General features: G+C 54.5%; 2 protein-coding genes across 10 annotated transcripts; one reads left to right on the top strand and one right to left on the bottom strand.

Annotated features, from left to right (window-relative positions):
* Positions 1–113: 113 nt before the first annotated feature.
* Positions 114–10,376, top strand: BACE1 (beta-secretase 1). 5 transcript variants are annotated; one of them, XM_015298239.4, is made up of 10 exons: positions 114–491; positions 4,090–4,178; positions 4,717–4,933; positions 5,223–5,360; positions 5,515–5,649; positions 5,989–6,090; positions 6,251–6,400; positions 6,485–6,656; positions 6,769–7,043; positions 8,283–10,376. In XM_015298239.4, the coding sequence occupies exons 1-9, from the start codon at positions 243–245 to the stop codon at positions 7,008–7,010; spliced, it is 1,494 nt and encodes a 497-aa protein (XP_015153725.1). In that variant the 5' UTR covers positions 114–242; the 3' UTR covers positions 7,011–7,043; positions 8,283–10,376. The 5 variants fall into 5 exon arrangements, with proteins under 5 accessions (XP_015153725.1, XP_015153724.1, XP_015153723.1 ...); XM_015298238.4 differs by having other exon boundaries at positions 8,154–10,376; XM_015298237.4 differs by having other exon boundaries at positions 8,053–10,376.
* A 197-nt stretch (positions 10,377–10,573) lies between these two features.
* On the bottom strand, positions 10,574–19,421 carry RNF214 (ring finger protein 214). 5 transcript variants are annotated; one of them, XM_004948090.5, is made up of 15 exons: positions 19,314–19,421; positions 19,028–19,235; positions 18,710–18,769; positions 17,706–17,846; positions 16,919–17,058; positions 15,921–15,989; positions 15,009–15,105; positions 14,652–14,740; positions 14,118–14,208; positions 13,564–13,662; positions 12,832–13,208; positions 12,212–12,347; positions 11,830–11,937; positions 11,385–11,480; positions 10,574–10,829 (listed from the first exon to the last, which is right to left on the bottom strand). In XM_004948090.5, exons 1-15 carry the CDS (start codon positions 19,364–19,366, stop codon positions 10,764–10,766), a joined length of 1,830 nt encoding a protein of 609 aa, XP_004948147.1. In that variant the 5' UTR covers positions 19,367–19,421; the 3' UTR covers positions 10,574–10,763. The 5 variants fall into 5 exon arrangements, with proteins under 5 accessions (XP_004948147.1, XP_040508129.1, XP_040508127.1 ...); XM_040652195.2 differs by having other exon boundaries at positions 11,857–11,937; XM_040652193.2 differs by having other exon boundaries at positions 10,574–11,480.
* Positions 19,422–19,436: the final 15 nt, after the last annotated feature.

Here is a 19,436-nt window from a genome sequence, read left to right as displayed (position 1 = left end):
GGGGTGCTGCGGGGCGTTGCGGGGCGCGCCGCCGGGCGGAGGGGCCGGGCCGGGATCCGAGCGCTTCCGCCGACGGGCGGGGCGACGGCAGCGCGGCCGGGCGCAGGGGCGGGGAGCGCCGAGCCGCCATGCCCGCCGCCCCGCTCGGCCCCGCGCCGCCTGCCCGCCCCGGCGCGGCCGCCCGGCCGAGGCGCGGGGCGCTGCGGGCCCGCTAGGGGCGATCCGGGCACGGGGCCGCGGCCATGGCTGCCTCCGCCTGGCCCTGCCTGCTGCTGTGCCTCGGGGCCGCGGCCCTGAGCGCCGGCCCGGCCCCGCCGAGCATCCGCCTGCCGCTGCGGGGAGGCGCGGCCCCGCCGCCGGGCCCCAGAGCGCGGAGGGCGCCGGAGGAGGCGGAGAGGAGGAGCGCCTTCGTGGAGATGATCGATAACCTGCGGGGCAAGTCCGGGCAGGGCTACTACGTGGAGATGACGGTGGGCAGCCCCCCGCAGAAGGTGAGGGGGAGGCGCGGGGCTGCAGGGCCGGGTCTGCGCCGCCCCACCCCGTCCTGGCGGCCCTGGGCGTCCTCTGGGGGGACTGTTGGGGTTGGGGGCTGCGGGGGGACGCCAGGAGGGTAGCACGGTGTGTGGGTGCGACGGGGGTGTCCCGGAGCACGCACAGCACGTGGCCCCGCTCCTGAGCCGGGCACGTTGTCCTGTGCTTCTCGTGGGGCTCACAAAGGCTTCTGGGGTTTGCTTCCTGCGGGAAGGCCTGGGGCAGCGACACTGGGAGCAGCGCCCGGCCTGCAGCTCAGCCCGGGGTCAGCATCCCTCCTGCCCTGCACCGTGCACAACGGATGGGATGTGTGCTGACCCCGCGCCCAGGGCAGAGAGCAGCTTCTCCTCTCTGCTGTAGGGGTGTGAAGGTTTCTCGTGCTGCTCTCTTTTGCCCCCACCCATCCATACCTAGCACCAGCAGCAGTAGGGTCAGCCCAGCAGGACCTTGAGGGCCTGCTGAAATGCGTGGAGGTCCAGATTTGTTTGAGCAGAGGACCGGGTTCCTGTGCTGCTGCCGCCCACGGTGTAGGTTGGCTCTGTCATAACTCCCTGTGCCCACGGAGGCTCCAAAATAGCATCTGGCTTTGCTATGTGCACCTACAGCAAGATCTGCCTCCTTCCTGGGGTGCCTGGTGGGTATTGCACAGGTGCTGCAATGGGGGGCGCAACCAAAGGGGAGAAGTGAATTGCAGCCAGGGGGGTTCGTACAGCCACCTTTGCTCACAATCAACAAAATGTTGCTTGTGGGAGTGGTCTGATAGTGACAGGACGAGGGAGAATGGCCTTAAGCTAAAAGAGGGGAGAGATGTGGGTTAGATGCGAGGAAGAGATCCTTTGTTCAGAGGGCGGTGAGGCGCTGGCACTGCTGCCCAGAGAGCTGTGGGTGCCCCATCCCTGCAGGCACTCAAGGCCAGGTGGGATGGGGCCCTGGGCAGCCTGAGCTGGTGGGGGGCAGCCCTGCCCATGGCCGGGGGTGGCACTGGGTGGGCTTTGAGCTCCCCTCCAACCTGAGCCGTTCTATGGCTCTATGAATTTTCTGTCTGGAGGCGGCTTTGTGTTGTTCGTGTGTGTTGAGGATGTATTTTTCTGCTCAGGCAGGGTATGTTTATGGAGGAAAAAAAAAAAAAAAAGGAGATTATTTCTAAAATCTAGCTCTAAATGTGATTTCATCATCCAGCCCTGCTGGAGCTTTTGCTTGGAACATGCCATGTGTCAGCTGCCAAATAATTTCAGTGAGAACCACCTGTTTCCAGGCACTCGTGGATTTCTGAAGCTGTCACCCTTTTGGGAAGCATCTTCCAGCCTTGGAGTGCTTCCAAGCGTGGATGCAGTGTGTGTGCATATGCATGCGTGTGTGCGTGTTTGTGTGCCGGAGCAAAATCCCTCCAGGCATTTTAATGGAATTAAAAGATTCACGTGAAAGGCTAAGTTGATGCATACACAGGAAATTGGGGAGCGTGGCGGGTGTTTATCTGGGAGGATGCGTGTCCGCTTCAGAGGCACACATGCAGCCCAGTGTGGTCTCACTGCCAGCCCCTCGTTCTCCTTGGCTTTCACCTTCTTTGTTGTGCTGTGCTTGAATTTTGGCTGTGAGCTGGGCTGCACTGCGCAGTCACTACCAACAATTAATCGTGCTCGCACCCCCCGGCTCTCAGCGCGCCTGTGCCACCAGCGCTGATTCACCCGGACAGCGGGAGGAGGTGGGAGCAGAGCAGCCCAAGCCAGCACTCTGGGACAGATGGCAGAGGCTCGGTGCCACCGCTGCGTGCTTGTCCCCCCACGACCCCACAAGCGCGCTGCCAGCCCTGCTCTCGCGTGCAGTGTGGAGGCAGTGCTTCTGCCAGGCGCCCAGAGGGGCTGTCACATCCAGGGAGCTGCAGATGGGCTTCAGAGAGCATCCCTGCCACACATGTCCCAGCCTTACCGCTGCACGTGTCATGTCCTGGCCTGAGACAAGGGCTGGGCTGTGCCTGGAAGAAGTGGGGCCAACACACGTGGCAGCAAACCCGAGGCAGCAGAGAGCAGCCTGCAGGGCAGAGTTCCCACCCCCACCTCCCACTGTCACCGGTGCAAAACGCTGCACGTGCCATGCAAGGAAGAGCCCAGTGGGCAGTTCTGGGAATGTCTGAACGTCCAAGGGCTTGGTGCAGGTCCTGGGCAGCCGCAGGTTTCCTCATCTTCCTAACGTGGTTGTTCTTGACAACATGGCCTCCAAAGCGAGCCTCCTCCCTGCTGTCTGTGTCCTCTCCATGCAGTGTCAGCTCAGCAGGTATCTCTCCAGGGAAAGCCGTCCTCACCGGGCGCCCTGGAGATGAGCAGAAAGGCAATGTGTAGCAGATGGCTAATGAACGCTCCAGCAGCCGCCCTGGGAATGGCAGGGCTGTGGTTGCCTGGGGAAAGCTCTGGGTGCTCCTTTGAGCGAGGCGGGCAGCGGGGTGAGCGTGGTGCTCCACTTCCTACCTGGGGCTGAAGGTCTCCTTGGCGAAAAGCCTGCCTGGGTCACAGTGTGGAGAATGCAGGACAGCCACCCGGGTTGGTGCAGGAGAGCTGGGCACCAAGGTAGGCCAGGGCAGTGGTTGCCAAGTTTGTGCTGTGTGCAGGGTGCCACTGCCCGTGGTTCACTGAAGAAATTCTGCAGGTGGTAGCCAAGCGGCAGTGTGATTAGCACAAGCGCATTAGCTTCATTCCTCTCTGAATCCACAGCTTAAGGCCCACAGCCCTGGTGGATCGCTTGTATGGGTGAGCAGCCCCATGGCTGCACAGCCCTCCACAACCAGCAGTGTCCCACCAGGCCTGGCTCCAGCAGGGCAGAGGGGCCACAGACAGGGCTTGGCCAGTGGCAGGACAGGGCTGGCCCACTCCGAGCCTGGCTGGTGGGGTGCTTGCCAAGCTCTGCCCGCAAGCTGCTAATCCAGGGCAAGGCAGAAATGAATCGGGAACAGAGCTCAGCATATGGATGGCTGATTAGCGGATGCAGCAATCCACAGCGGCTTGTGTACCATCAGTCCTTCCCACCAGCAAATTAGATTTCCTGGCAAGGGGAACCTGGAGACCTTGTCTTGCTGCTGCACTCTCCCACACCGGTTGCAGGAGGCTGAGGCCGTGCCGTGCTGAGCAGGGCAGCTCATGCTGTGTTTGCACAGTGCCAAGATGATGTTTGCTTTTTGTGCAACAGCCTGTTGTTGCTGACTCCTGCTCCACCATCGCGTCCTCTCTTGCACAACTGTCCTGAGCCATCCTTGTGCACAGTATGAGCAGGCCCCAGCAGCTGCTGGGCTGCAGCCTCCCTGCCCTACCGCTGCCTGCCCCGGTGCTGCTCCCACAGTCCCACAAGTGTGGCTGCCACGCAGCCCTGGCCAGCAGGGCAGAACTAGGCTTGCTGCTGAGATGAGGACCCAGAGCTATGGGTCCCTGGAGCACACGGCACAGCAGCCACCATGCAGAAAACACGGGGAAAGAGAAAGCATCACTTGCCTGCAGTGCCACGCACCTTGGTGCACAGTGCGGCCTGGGTTCTACTGCAGTCACAAACCTTCCTTGTCTCTTCCTTCTCCAGCTCAATATCCTGGTGGACACTGGGAGCAGTAATTTTGCTGTGGGAGCTGCACCTCACCCCTTTCTCCGGAGATACTACCAGCGGCAGCTGTGAGTATGCTGTGGGGGCAGGCAGTGAGGGAAAACAGCACAACCACTAGTCCTTGTGCCTGTGGCTCACCTCCAGTGGTGGTGTGGTCTGTCTTGCTCTGGGTCTGGCCAGACATGGCCCTAAGTCCTGGTCTGGCACAACCAGGTAATGCTGCTCAGCCTCAGGTAGGTCTGGATGGCCCCTTGTGCCCAGAGAAGTGGGGGACCCCTTGGCTGCCAGTCCTCCCTCTCACAACATTTAAGCAGCCCATATCTGTGCTGCTGGCTGTTTTGCATAGCATAGCATACAACAGCTACGCTTGTCCCCCATGTGCCCTATTGCAGCCTCAATCCAGGCTACAAGGCACTGTCCTTGTGCTTCACTGACCCTTTCTGGGCTCTCCAGCAACCACTTGTACCGAAAAATGCAGTGTCCTCACACAGCCATGCTGACCCACAGGCTAGGCAGGCCTGTGCACTTGCAATGCTTGGTTATTATGCATGTGCTCTGACTGTCATTATCTCTGCAGTGGTTTTACTCTTTTTGACACCATTCCAGGTCCAGCACCTACCGTGACCTGCGGAAGGGTGTGTATGTGCCCTACACCCAGGGCAAGTGGGAAGGGGAGCTGGGCACTGACCTTGTCACCATTCCCCATGGCCCCAACGTCACTGTCAGAGCCAACATCGCTGCCATCACGGAGTCAGACAAATTCTTCATCAATGGCTCCAACTGGGAAGGGATCCTGGGGCTGGCCTATGCTGAGATCGCACGGGTGAGTCCTGATAGCACCTGGGGGCCCACATCTGCCAGTACTGCATCCAGCTTCTTTCAGTAAACATAGGCATCCTGTCCCAGCACAGCACACCGTGCTCAAGGGGTTAAATTTCTTCTCTCCTTAGCTCCACACAGTCCCAATGGGCTAAATAGGGTGTGCATTTACAAGACTGACATTGAGCCCTGCCCCAACAGCATACAGAGCCAGGATTCCTGGGGCACAGAGCAAGGGGACATCTGGGCATCCTCCACTGACACATCCCTGTCCTGCCTCTGCTTTTCTCCAGCCTGACGACAGCCTGGAGCCCTTTTTTGATTCCCTGGTGAAGCAGACCCAGGTGCCCAACATCTTCTCCCTCCAGCTTTGTGGGGCAGGCTTCTCACCCAACGAGACAGAGACCTTGGCATCAGTGGGAGGCAGCATGGTGAGTGCCCTAGAGCAAGGAACCAGCATGGCAGCGGGAGACTGGAGATTCTCCACGTGGTTTGGGTGTCCCCGTGGGCAGGGATGGCCACACAGAATGTGCCCTGGCTGGAGGTGGCAACGTGGTATCAGGCACCTTTCTGTCCCCATTGCAGATCATTGGTGGCATCGACCGCTCGCTGTATGTGGGTGACATCTGGTACACACCCATCCGGAAGGAGTGGTACTACGAGGTCATCATTGTCAAGCTGGAGGTCAATGGGCAGGACCTGAACATGGACTGCAAAGAGGTGACAGGGGCACCAGGGGGACCTGCCCTGCGAGGGGTTGCTTTGTTGTTGAAGGCATCTGTCCTTTGGTTACAGCTAAAATCATTGAGTGTAGTGAATGCTGCAGGTCCTGGTGCCTGGGAATTCAGTGCTTGGTTGGTGATGGAGGCTGAGGGCACGAGGTAGCTTGGCCAGGGGTGAAGCTGAGACGAGCGTGGGCTTTGAGTCCGTCACGGTAGAAAACAGGGGATGGGCTCAGCCTCATTAGCTGTGCAGGGGGAGCCAGAGCAGTCAGGTGCTGGCATGGAGGGGAGCTGGGCTGGTTTACACCTGGATCACTCCTCCTCTCACTGTCTGCAGTACAACTATGACAAGAGTATCGTGGACAGTGGCACCACCAACCTCAGGCTGCCGAAGAAGGTGTTTGAGGCCGCAGTGAAATCCATCAAAACAGCTTCTTCGGTCAGTGTGGCCCTTGAAACTCATCCATCCATCTCTCCTTTCTGTGGGCACATCCCCAGTGCCAGTGGAGGGCTGTGAGCAGGGTGGCTGCCTGTCACCAGCCTGAGCATCTCTGCTCCCTGCCCACACAGACCCCTCACCTCCCCTTTCCCTCTGGCAGACAGAGAAGTTCCCAGATGGCTTCTGGCTGGGGGAGCAGCTGGTTTGCTGGCAGGTCGGCACCACCCCCTGGCACATCTTCCCTGTTCTGTCCCTCTACCTGATGGGGGAGGCCACCAACCAGTCCTTCCGGATCACCATCCTTCCCCAGGTGAGCGTTGGCCAGGCCAGACCCTGCTCAGCACCGAGCTGGAGGCAGTCTGGGGCAGAGCTGACAGCTCTTCTCTCCATGCAGCAATACCTGCGCCCAGTGGAGGACGTGGCCACCTCTCAGGATGACTGCTACAAGTTCGCCATCTCTCAGTCCTCCACAGGCACTGTCATGGGTGCTGTTATCATGGAGGGTTTCTACGTGGTCTTTGACCGTGCCCGCAAGCGCATTGGCTTTGCTGTCAGTGCCTGCCACGGTAAGGGAGAGAAGGAAGGCAAGAGGGAGAGAAGGCTGGGGGCTATGGGGAAGAGATGTGGACGTGCAGTGGTATCTCAGTGACCAGATGCTTGCCTTTAACCTGCCCGCAGTGCACGATGAGTTTCGGACAGCTGCAGTGGAGGGGCCCTACCTGCACTCCAACATGGAGGACTGTGGCTACAACATCCCACAGACAGACGAGTCCACCTTGATGACCATTGCTTATGTCATGGCAGCCATCTGCGCCCTGTTCATGCTGCCTCTCTGCCTCATGGTGTTCCAGTGGCGCTGCTTCCGCTGCCTGCGACGGGACCACGATGACTTTGCTGATGACATATCTTTGCTGAAGTGACACCGGAGCGTGGGGGCAGCCCCAGGACTGCAGGTGAGGCAGCAGGGCAAGGAGGGGTAGGTCCTTTCTTTGGAGGCTAGAGCATGGAGATAGGACATCAGCGTAGGGTGCTCAGACAGTCAGCCCAGGCCCTCCTGGCTGCAGGGACCCTGTGGCCTTTGAGTTAATGGGCCAGGAGCAACCCAGTACTGGGAGCAGAATGCCAGCACTGAGGCTCAGCCCGTGAGTCCCTAGGTCACCATCACCCAGGGCAGCATTTGCATAGCAGGACAGGAGAGGCAACACCAGCACGGGGAGCAGGTAGAGATCAGGTCCTAGCAGCAGGTTAGGATCCCCCTCTGTGCTCCAAAGGCTTTGCCCTGGTTCTGACACCAGCCACCCCTTGCTGACCCACAGCAAGACACAAGCAAACATTCAGCATGTACTTGCAGCCTGTCAGGCAGCAGCGTATGCAAGGGCAGCCTGGGGAGCCACAGGCCTCAGTTGCTTTTGTCTAGGATCTACAGATACAGCTTGGCTGCTATTAGGTGACAACACAGCAACCCTGTCTCACCTGTAGCCTCTGAAAGGACTGGGTGCAAGTGTCTGCTCTGGCACAATAATGAGCTGAGCTTTCCCTAGCTATCCTGCCAAGACTTGGCAAACTGATGAGCCATCACCCCAAGTCTGTCCCCCTCCCCTCCCAGTGCTGTGTATCTGCCCTTCTCAGCCTGCGCTGTAGGGAAGCTGCTGGCCTAGGCTCTCCGTGTAGTGACCTATTCGTGTGTGCATGTGTGCTGTGGTCATGCCTTCCCCATGCAGCTCCCCTCCCCATGACACCTGTGAGCTGGACTCCAGAGAGAGCATCTCCAGAGCCACCGCCCCCAGGCCTGGGCTTGTAGGAAACACCACAGAGTGCCAGCCTGAAGCTGCCCTGGGGTGAGAGAAGGCAGAAGCTGGGGGACAGCTGCTCCCATCCTCCTGCTCCCCTGTACAGTGCACACTCTAACACTTGCTGTGGCATTTCCCCTGTCCTCCCGACCTGCCCTTCCACTGCTGCCAGCCCCAGGCCTCTCTGCACCCACCCTGCCCTGCTGCCTCCCAGGACGGGCAGCCATCTTCTCCTGACTCCATTTCTGATCACCACGTCCCTTTGGGGGACAGGGAACTGCCTCACCTGCGTTCCAGCACCCACAGCGTTTGCTGCGTAGAAGCTGCTGGCTGCTGCCCTCCAGCCCTGGGGACAACAGCCTCTGCTCCAGGACACGGGGTTCTCTTCCCTGCGCTTCACAGCCCCTTGGACTGAACGGGAACAAAGGAAGGAGCTTCCCCTACAGCCTGGAACAAGCAGAAACTGCGTGCCAGGAGAGAGCTTGCCTGTTCCTCAGCCCACTCGCCTGTTTGAAAGCCATAGGGGAGCCAGCGCCGGCTTGGCGGCCCCCACCTGCAGCTGCTGCCTCACTTCAGCAGCCAGCACACCCGGCTGCAGACACGCTTGGACCTGGGCTCCTGCCCCCAAGGCAAGAGACACCCTGGCAGCACGGGGGAAAGGAGGTGTCTGTGGGGACTGCAGCATTTCTTGTTTTTTTTTTAAACACATGGTTGTATTTATTGTTTTGTTGGGTTGTTTTTTTTTTTACAATGCAACTCACTGTTAGTACAGCTGCGCAGAATCAGTGTGTGTATATAGCAGGTCCCGCACTGCACACAGGTGTACAAATAATGGTCAGCTCCTCACCTGTACAATAATATACATATAGATATATTTTTAATTCTAGCTCTGAAAGCCACTGTTCCAAACCCAATATTAGGGGGTTTTATCCTGTTTTGTTGTGCTGTTTTTTTAAATATTTTTAGCCCTCTGCTCAGTCCTGGGGCCTTGGCCATCACCCGAGCCCAGGGCTTGCTCAGCAGCGGCATGCTTGGATGGAAGCACTTTATGGATCATGGAGCGATCTGGAGTTGGTGTCAGAGGAGGTATTGCGTGTCAGTGATCCAGTGACAGTGATGGAGGGATGCAGGAAGAGGGCAGAGCCGGATCACACAGCAGTGGTTCACAAACCAAAAGGATGTGTGGCAGAGGAGGTGGTTTTGCCCTCACTTTGTTCATACAGCAAAGGGAAGATTTCATGGTGTGTAAGAACAACCCTTCCCTTTTGTACTCCCCTGCATCACAGCTCACCCTGCCACAGGAGGAGGGTGCCACTGTGGTCACCTCCCATCCCCAGAGCACACGCTCTTGAGCTTGCTGACAGTTGATAATGCTCTGTTTCCTTAATTCTCTGCCTCAGACTTGGACATGAAAGTGCTTTGTTCTTAACACTGAGCTTCACTAATGAAAAAGGCAGCATTCTTCCACAAGTGAAAAATCAGAGCTACCTGCAGTGCTAGGGCCTGGGCAGAGCTGAGGCACCAGTTCAAGTGGAGACTGGCTGGAGCATTACAAGCCTACAGCGACCACTAACATAAAGCTCATTAACAAAATCCTGCAGTTAAAGATTGCTTTGGAAAAGCTGTGAGGGAGCCAGAGAGGCAGGAGGAAACACAGGGTAGGAGACCAGAAGAGAGGCAAGGCAATCACAGCACTAGGCACTGCCCCAGCAGCCCATCACATGCACCCCTGCACCGTCCCACTTCACTACCGTGCTTGGAAATAGCATCCAGTTCCCATGCTGTGCTCCAAAACTCATCCAGCAATTCTACTCCGGTGCAAGAGGGCAAGGTTATGCAATTGCAGAGTGCACACAGACCTCCACACCCTCGTGCCTGCCCAGGACCCTCCCCAGGATCCCAGAGGCTCTGTTGTGGACCACTGCCTTAAAACATGCTGACAAGCGTGTGTGCGCGTGTGTAGAAAGATTCAGACTGTGGCCAAATTCAGGCATGCTGTACCCTGGCAGCACTTGCACTGACCAACCCCAAAGCAAAGGTGCTTCTAGCAGTGCTGAGTTTGTGCCACAGACTGGAGAAAAAAAAGAAAAAGAGAAAAAAAAGGAAAAAATAACCTACAGAATCAGTACAAGATTTTAAGTGGTGCTGAGCACCTTGTAAGCTCACCGAAATCCATGGAGAAAGGGTTGGTGGTGCATCAGCCCGGGCTTTAGGAGAAAGTACAGGAGAGGGGATACAAGGAAGTGCAACTGGTTGCTTATCCTGAGCTGCAGTGCAGCCAAATTCGCTCCCCAGTGCTCCCTCCCCAGGACCCAAAACTGCAACAGGAAACACCAAAAGAAAGCGTGTGCAGAACTCTGCCCAGAGGGAGGAGGGATGGGGATGGCTACGGCAGGCTGTCGCTATAGACTCCGGTACTCTGTAACCTATTGTCTGTGTAAGAACAATGAATGTTAACACAGTAAATTATTACATTAAAGAAAAAAAAAACAAAAAGCTTTTCGTCTACAATCTGTTCATTGCTAAGAGGGGAACTACTCAGAGCACGCACAAGGAGCAGCAGATGGATGTGGCATGGCAGGGGACTGCTGGGGCACGGGCATGGGAGACATCCCATCGAGGGTTATGCTTTAACACACACTGGAAAGGAAGCCAGCAAGGCTACAAACTAAGAAATAAGGAGCAGCACCAAATCACTGCATAATATACACACTTTATTTATGAATTTGTATGTATACAGACTTTCTATACACACATTACCTATATAATAAAAATGTACATGTGTATACATGGTCGTATAAATATAGAACTGTAGAAATCTTAGAACTGATCCTGTCTATTCACAGCAACTCCTCCCGTGGGACCACTTTGTTCGAGTAGCCGTCATTTGAGACTTGGACAAAAGGGGCAAGTGTCATTTGTGTTGGTTTGTGCCCAAAATTTGATGCACTGGAAGAAAGAGAATTAGTCAAGAGCCACTGGCACAACTCAAAGGTGCTGTGAACGTAGCGTGGCGTTACTTTTCCAGAAGAGATGGCAAAGGGCATCCATTTTACGGGAGATATTTGCTCCTTAGGAACAGCTCAGTCAAAAGGTCACTGGGACTGGGGAGCCCTTTTCAACTGAGCTCCTGTACACACACGCCTGCAGTGCACCAGCAGTGAGGTGAGAGTGCAAGCTTTCTCCATCACCCTGTGTTCTATAACCTCCCAGACGGCAGAAGGCCAAGATTTAACCCTCCTAAAAATGAGCACAGCTCCAAGGCCTAACAAGGATAGCCTTGTTCTTAAAGCCACAACCAAATGGCCACTCAGGGTGGCCCAGCTAAGAGCAGGTAGAAGTGATAGGACACAGAGAAGTCAATTGATTGATCATACCTTTCTCCTGGCAAAGTCTCCATACAACAGGAACTCACTACATACGCCCAGGGACCCAGGAAGGGAATCTGCACTGGGAACCGTAATTAAGGAACACAGAAGGTGTACATAGCAAGGAAGGACTTACCTCCTTGTGCAGCACATGTGAGCAGGCCATGGGATGAAGGTCGCTAGGCTGCACAAGCTTCTGGCACATGAGACACAGCTTACAGGCAGCTGGGGTCTGGGTCGAGCAGCAAGAGAACACAAGGCAGACAGTTACACTACACAGATACACCCACACGTATTCAGTGTTGCAGCTACTAGTCTTGCCAAGGGCCCCAGTTTGCCCAGTTCTTCCCTCTGCACACCAATCCTGCAGCTATTCTCTCCTCTTTTGATACAGAGCACAGAAGAACCCATGCTTCCAACCCTTCCCTTCCAACCCACCAGCCTGAGTAGCTATGTGAGGAGAAAGAGAGGTCCCTGCTTCACTGCCTCATCCCTTTGCCCACTTCTCATAAGAGCTCCCTCCCCAGCTGGCTTTCCCTGCAGATGGTGGAGTGCACTCAGAAAAACCACAGAAATCTTACGTGTGATGCTGTTCCAGGGTAAGCTACCTGGGCTGGGGGCAGGAACATTGGCGTGCTGATCTGAGGCAGTGGAGCAGAAAACATGGGTGCCCTGATTCGACTGAGAGGCTGTGGGAAAGCAAACAAGACATATCAGAAACGTGCAGAAGTAAAGGGCAGCTGAGCTACCCTAAGTTACCTTTGGGAAAAACTGCTCCCCTGGCATATACTACCCAAGTTTGAGCTCTGTGCGGTCCCATCAGTGGGCCCCATTCAGCTCAGTCTGCAGTAGCTCAGTCTGCAGTCTGGATTCTGGATTCTCTCTGCCACTCAGGCTCCCTTTCCCTGCAGCCCCCCCGCCAGGAGCCTGGCAAGCCCCCCAACACCACCCCAGCAATCCTACCTGAGCCCCAGCTGCTGCCCGCTCCTGCTGCTCTGCAAGCTTGGCTGCCACCAGCTGGTTCAGCTCCTCCATAGTCAGACCCGCCATTGTCCTCCGAGCAGTCTTGATCTGCTGCAGGATGTTGGTGAGCTGGGCCCTGCAGAACAGCAGCCTGCTAAGAGCTCCCACCCGCCACCAGTGAGCCAAGGGGTCTCCCCGGAGGGGGCCCCTCCATCAAAGGACCTGCAACAGTGCTCCACGCGAGACAGCCACCCCAGCACCAGGGAAAGGCTGTATCACAGCAGAGGAATATGTGCTCTCAGTCATCCAAATGAGATGCATCACATGCTGAGCTTCTGTCCCTAAAACAGCAGGAAGTGAGGGAAATCCCAGTTGGAGCAAGAGACAGCACCCACCTGTTGTAGCACCTCAGTGGAGGAAGGCAGAGCTCTTGGCTGCTTTCAGGTGTCACTGCTGTCTTTTAAATAAAGCTCCAAATCTTTCTTACTGATGGAGAGCACCCACCCTTTGCCTTTAGACTTCCCTTACTTTGCTCCAGACAAGCTTCACTTCCCCTTATCCCAGCTCACACCTCACCCACAAGTTTTTGTTTCCAGGGAAGAACACCACGAGACACTTACTTGTTGCACTGTGGAAATCGAGTCAACAACTTCTCCAGCAGTTTCTCCAGCTTATCTGCTGGCTGTGGCCTGTGAAACTCCGGAGTGACCTTAACTCCTCCCAGGCCTGGTGGAGGAGGGATGGAGGCTGCAGGAGTCATGTGAGGACTGTGTGTGCCAATAAGCGATGCCACAACAGGGCTGTTTCTTCCTTGGGATGCAGGCAGCGGTGGGGAAGGCTGGTTGGGTCTGGAGATTGCAGGGTTCAGGAGAGGAAAGGAGAGTGCCCGAGGATCAGCGCTTGGCATGACCATGGGAACAGGAACTGGTCCTATGGGAAACGGGAGCCTGGGAGTAAGGGATGGGTTGGGCTGGAATGCCGTCAGCATGAAATCTGTCTGAGAAAGAAAAACAGGGTGGGAAGAAAAGGCTGGTTAGAGTAAGTCCATCCCAAAGCACAGCTGAGCATCTTCTTCCCCAACCAGACAGGAGGTGAGCTGAGCCACAGCCACTGGCCATTATGCTTCTCGTGGCAAGTGAGGGCCATGCAGACCATTCTCACCATGGGTGAGCAGGTGAGCCCAGACAGACAGCTGTCTCAAAGGACAAGCAGAGAAATCCAAAAAGTATAATCCTACAGTCTCCTTTTACACACTTAGCATAGACATTACCAGTCACAAGCCAGCAAACAGGCTATTCCCAGAGCCTCACAGCAATCAAAGCTTGTATTTGTTAGGCTGGAGAGGCACTCACTTCTGAGGGTGGAGGTGGCAGTGTTGGGGTTGGGATCTGTGGGAGGCTGCTCAGCTTCGTTCCATTTCTCACCATCTGAATGTGGTCATTGAACTGATCCTAAAAGAGAGAAAAGAAAACAAGCATGTTAATCAAAGCCTCTGCCTAAGGAATTTTGGGGCTCTGAATGCCTAGAACAGGCAAATTCCCCTGGCACTGTTGCCTCAACAAAGCACTCAGCCCCAGAATGGTTGCAGGCCCTAAAGCAGACATGACTTGGTTTTGCAGGACTGAAGAGAATAAAAAAGGACCTGGAAGGAGAGATAGTAACTGCCTCTGTTATTAACCCAACACACTGCTTTCATATCCACACGGCTTATCCACATTCATGAGCCTGGACACAGACAGAGCTCTGCAGCTGTTCACGAATGCTGACTAACTGTGCTATGCCTGGGGAGAAAAACCTCTTTCTTGGGTCTTACTCTTCTCCCAAAGAGAGTTGCAACTAAGCACATGAAGTAGCACTGATGTGAACCACACACTCTTAAGCTGGGAGCTGTCTGACAGGAACTTACTCGGACACTTTCCTTGGTCATTCGTATCCTGTTCAGCCTCATCTCCCACTCCTGCTTTGGCCTCATGGTCTCCAGTGTTGGTGGTGCAGACCTGCAAGAACAATTTAACATTCCCTCTTGCAAGCACGCTGTCACTGGCAGCAAAGCAGGAGCAGCTGGAAGCAATCAACTCCCCAAACCCTTCTGCTTTCCCCTAGCAGGGGTCCCCTCTTCTGGCTGGGGAGGAAGAAAAGCTCAAACCCAGGGGAGGAACTCTACAATAGGAAAGTGCATGGTGCTACCACAGTACAGACTGATATGGTGCACAAAGACAAACACCACAATCAATACTGTGCCTAAACAGCAGATGAGCAGTAACAGGAAATACGTAAGCACAGCCAAACAAATCAGTCCTGTGACATTAATGAATCACATCAGATGAATAAAGGAAACTGAACCTCTACAGTCAAACTTCCAGAGTAAGTAGAGGAATAAGAGTTGGGCACAGAGGTACATTCAAATTACCCTTTCATTTCTGAGGCTACAGGAACTTACTTGAGGTAGGTGAGGTGCAGCTCTGCTTCTTTCTCTGCTTCTTCTAGTTTCAACACCAGCAGCTCCTTTCGGCTCTCCAGGGACAGGATCTAGCACAGAGGGGCCCCACATGAAGAGCAGTTTCTGTGTGCCCTTATTTCCTGCTGCAATACCGTGACTGTGATCTCTTCACTAAGCACCACATCGCATGCACTGGTGCATCAATCCCCAGTAATGTTTACTGCACTGACATTTGCTTAACCCTTTCCTTGCCCTCATGCTCAACTGCTCTTAATTTCACAGAATCTCTCATTAACGACCCAGAATCTCAAGAAGACACCTGCAAACCGGTAGAAGAGGAAGAAGTCACCTACTAACCTCTGCTTTCCAGGCCCGTTCTGTCTCCTCGAGAATGTTCCTGTTGATTTCATTGTGCTGGTTCTTCAGCTTATCTAGCTCCATCTCCCATAGCTGCCTGCAGACAGAAACAGAACCAAGTCTGCTTTGGCACTGGAATCACTTGAAAGAAGAGAGCAGACAGACTCCCACAAAGCCAATTGATCCTTGCAAGTCTTGATGGAGTGGAACTGTGGAATATTGGCAGCTTGCAGACCATGACACCAGCCACATTTCCCAAGGCTGTGTGAGTCAGAATCCCAGGAGTGAGCTGTTCCAGAGCATGCAAACAAACACTGTGCAAACACATGTGTACAGCTTAGCAAAGAGGGAAGGAAAGAATTCCCTTCACCAAAATTCTGGCCAGCTCCAGGGAACGGTGCACAGTTCTGGGCAGCAACCTGAACCAATACATAGATAAAAGTCACTCTGGTCCTGAAGAAGTAGGAAGATGGCCCTTTCCACCTGTGACTGGGTTTGGAACTTCTCTGTGCAGCATTAAAATACCTGAAATGCATCCAAGTTTTAAGTAGTTGGGCAGTTGTAGGGAACAGCAAGGAGAAATAGGTTTGCCTGATTTTTTGGGAAGCGGAACTTCAGTCAGAAGTAGCAGCTACAAGCTGAGTCAATCCATTAGGCATAAATTCCAATCTCATGGGATCTTTATGCCACAAGTATCAAGGAGCCTTCTTGAGACCAAGATCAACGAGAATTTAATCCAGAGGCTGTGAGCACAAACCTGCTGGAAGGGGAGGTGAAACCTCTAGAATGCATAACTGGACAGCACTGTTAGACCACCAGCTCCAGCCTATTCCATAAGGCACTCCAAGACAAAATGACCAGCAGTACAAGAATGTTCAACAACATTAATCTGGTAACAGATCAGAGCCTTACTTCTCGTCAGACTGCTCTGCAATCAGAGAAGCAATCTTGTTTTCCTTCTCCTCCTGCTCCTTCAGCAACCTGCACAAGAATAAAGAACAGATGGAGTCACCTACTGCAAAGGTGTTAGCACACAGTCACTAGTGCTGCACTTCTCAACTTTACACTCCGTATTTGCACAGCTGTGTGCTCTATGTCACAACACACTCTGAAGACCAAACTACACATTACGTGTTTGAAAGCAATCGCTGCCATCCTCAAGAGCAAAAAATCTGCTCTATCACAATAGCAAAGACTGTGGCTTTTATCCAGGATCCACCACAGAGAACTGTGCCTCTCTGACCATGTGAGCTCTGCAACAGTTCATTCAGGGGGGAAAAGGAGCTGAGTGCTAGGAGTCATTACTAAAGCAGCTTATGCAAAAACGTCTCTGAGCCCTCAAATTAAAGAGTCAAATCTCTGAGACATCATAGAACAGCTCCATAGAAGTGTCAATCCACCATTCAAAGGAACCTGAAGCTCTTTGCCTGCTTCAGAACCCCTCTGAATCTAGTAAGATTCTTTGCACAGAGCACGCTGCCTACCTTAGAGCAAAGCATGACTGATGCAGTGTTTCAAACCATTAGGCATAGGTAAGCTATTTGAGCAGGAAATTTACAAGAAAACAGGGATTTTACAACAGGAAACACTGAAATTTACTACAGGAAACAAGACCCTACCCCTGCCACTGCCAATGAACAGTCCTGCCTCCTGCTGAAAGGCTCAGCATTCTGAAAGATAGAACGCACAGAGCACAGCAGAACTGCCAAGTTCTGTCTGCACATACACCTAACAGGTAAAACAACCACCTCCTGCTCAAAATTTCTCTTTGGGATCATGTCTGCATGCTCACTAAAACCCGCGCTGCTTCCAAAGGTTTAAAGTGACCCCCTTTTACTTAGTCAGGTATACACCAGAGTTAAATTATACTATCCTTCCTAAAAAAAAGCCTTGCTTTTTCATAGTAGTACCTTCTGCCTTTCTCGCAGAGTTTCTCGATTTCTGCTTTCAGATCCTGCTCTTTCTGCAGGAATTCTTTCTTCTCTTTCTCCATCTTCTTCTTTGTCTCTTCCCGTTTGATCGTAACGGCCTGAATTGCTTTAAGAATCTCCTACAGTAGCATAAGCATTACCCAAGTAAAGAGCAAAATCCTCAAGAAACGGCTTTTGTTGCTTATAAAGCCACTATTATCTTAAACTTGGAGAGATTATAAGATCACAGACATCAAAATCTTTCCTTTTAGTAAATCCCAGTGTTCATAGAGCTTATAAGGCAACCCAGGAGACAGAAGGTCAGAACTACAGGTTCTCCTGTCTCCTTATGAGGACTAGTTCTGATGAGTCACCCATGACTCCCTTTGTCTTAACCTGAGCTCCACAGAGGTAGCTGTGAATCACCCACTGGCAACAACTAGAGACACCTAAATAATGGCATGGAGATAATTCTCACTTCACACCACCCTCCCCACCAGTTTCCACGTGGAAAAACTCTTGCACGTGTTAAAGAGATATTCTGAGTTCACCAGACATGCATGCAAGATGCTGCGCAGTTTTAAACTGCTCAACACCCAGATCTGAACAGGGATCAATCCTTAATGCTGTAAAATACACTTGTAATATATGGGGAGAACTGCCATGCTGCATGTCACTGCCACTTATTATGATGCTATGCACCTCGCTGTACCCCTCAGCACAGGCCCAAATCAGCCCACCTCAACCACATAACTGGCAGGGCTAATGGGCAGACTTTGCTAATTACCTGGTGGTTCTTCATCTCTTCTTCCCTCCGCTGCTGGAGCTGTTTAAGCTGCACCTGCAGCTGGTTCTCTACTTGCCGCTGTTTGTCCAACACCTCTTGGTACCGTTCCTTTAACAAAGCCCTCTCAGACATCATTTTGTCCTGCAGCAGAGAGCGGAAATTCAAGGAGAGCCTTTCCCCTCCATCCAACTACAGAGCGTGTGGACACAAACAGGAAAACTCAGCAGAACAGTACACAGAAGCCCAGTAGAAGCCAAGGCTTATGTTATCAAGAACCACAGCTCAACGACTCCCACCTTCAAAGCTCACACTCTGTAGGTCAGAGAAGATGAGTGTCAGTGCTGCCTGAAGCTGCAGTTAGAGCTGCATTTCCTCTTCTAAAGAGGGCAGCTCAAGAAGCCAAAGCTAGTATTTAAAGGGGGGGGGGGGGGGAAAACACCCAGTGGGATGGGCAGGGGAGCCAGCATCAGGATATTGAGTGCCAGGGACATCCCTGCCTCCAGCTACTTCCTATACACTGCTACAACATCACCATGGGACATCCTGAGAGCATTTTCAAATGGCCTGGGATGCCTTGATAGGCACATTAATTAAAATGCAGTGAGTGGAGGAGGGAAGCGTGGAGTGTTTTTGATGGTTCCCCCCCCCCTTTTTTTTTTAAATAATAAACAAGATATTTAGAAAGAAACAAAGCAGCAGCGTTTCACTTGCTAAAGAGCCAGAAACAGACCAAGATTCACATCACTGAATTGCCGAGGCGATCTTTCTTGCTCATACATAACACACATTGGAGCTACTAAGTCCCACAGATGCTACCCCCACCACCACTGCTGTGCAGCGTTTCAGAACTCGGGTCACGCTGCCGACTGCTGAAGCACCACGAGAGCTTTCCGAGCACCCCCAAGTTCCCAGAGCAGCAAAGCACAGCCAAATTGCCCCCTGCAGCCGCAGTGTGGGAGCAGGAGCAGCAGAACCCCGACCTACCGCAGAGCTTCAGTACCCACCAGGTTCTTCTCAATGTCCTGATCTGTGTTCACATCCGTGTCGGCCGTTTTGAAGTCGGTCTGTAAAGGGTGACGGCTCCCATTAGACCCCCCCCACAAACACCCTGACCTCCCCCCAGTCACTTCCAGCGCTGGAGGCATCCCAAAGCAACGGCTCAGACCCAATGGGGGACGCTCCCCACCAACACATCGCTTCGCTCTTTTACTCACAGAGCTCCCTGAGGACACCCCTCACCACCAACCCCACGTTATATCACCCACCCCCGGAGCTTCTCCCTCCCCACGGCCGCAGCACGCCGACCCCCGCCCCGCGCCCACCTGCACCGCGATGTTCTGGGAGGGCTTCACGGGCGCCGCCTCCGGGTCGTGCTCCTCCGCCGCCCCCTCGCTCTGCCCCGCGGCCTCCGCGCCGCCGCCCGGGCCGGGCTCCCCCTCGCCTTCCGCCGCCGGGGCCTCACCGGGGAGGGCCGCGGGCTCCGCCTCTCCGCCAGGCGCCGCCTCGCCGGGGCTCTCCGGGGCGGAGAGGCTGTGCAAAACAAACAGGTCACCCGCCGCCCGCCACCGGGCCGCGGCGCGGCCCCTCCGCCCCGGCCCCGCGGCCTACCTGGCGGGCGGCGCGGCGGCGGGGCCCTCGGCCTGCGCCTGCTCCAGCGCCATGGCGGTCCCTCCGGAGGCTGCGGCTGGGCCCGGAGCGGCGCCGCTCGGCCCGCGTACCGCCCGCCCCGCC

Source organism: Gallus gallus, chromosome 24 (genome assembly GCF_016699485.2).
Source record: "Gallus gallus isolate bGalGal1 chromosome 24, bGalGal1.mat.broiler.GRCg7b, whole genome shotgun sequence".
Classification (NCBI taxonomy): domain Eukaryota; kingdom Metazoa; phylum Chordata; class Aves; order Galliformes; family Phasianidae; genus Gallus; species Gallus gallus.
This window is presented reverse-complemented; position numbering and strand designations above follow the sequence as displayed.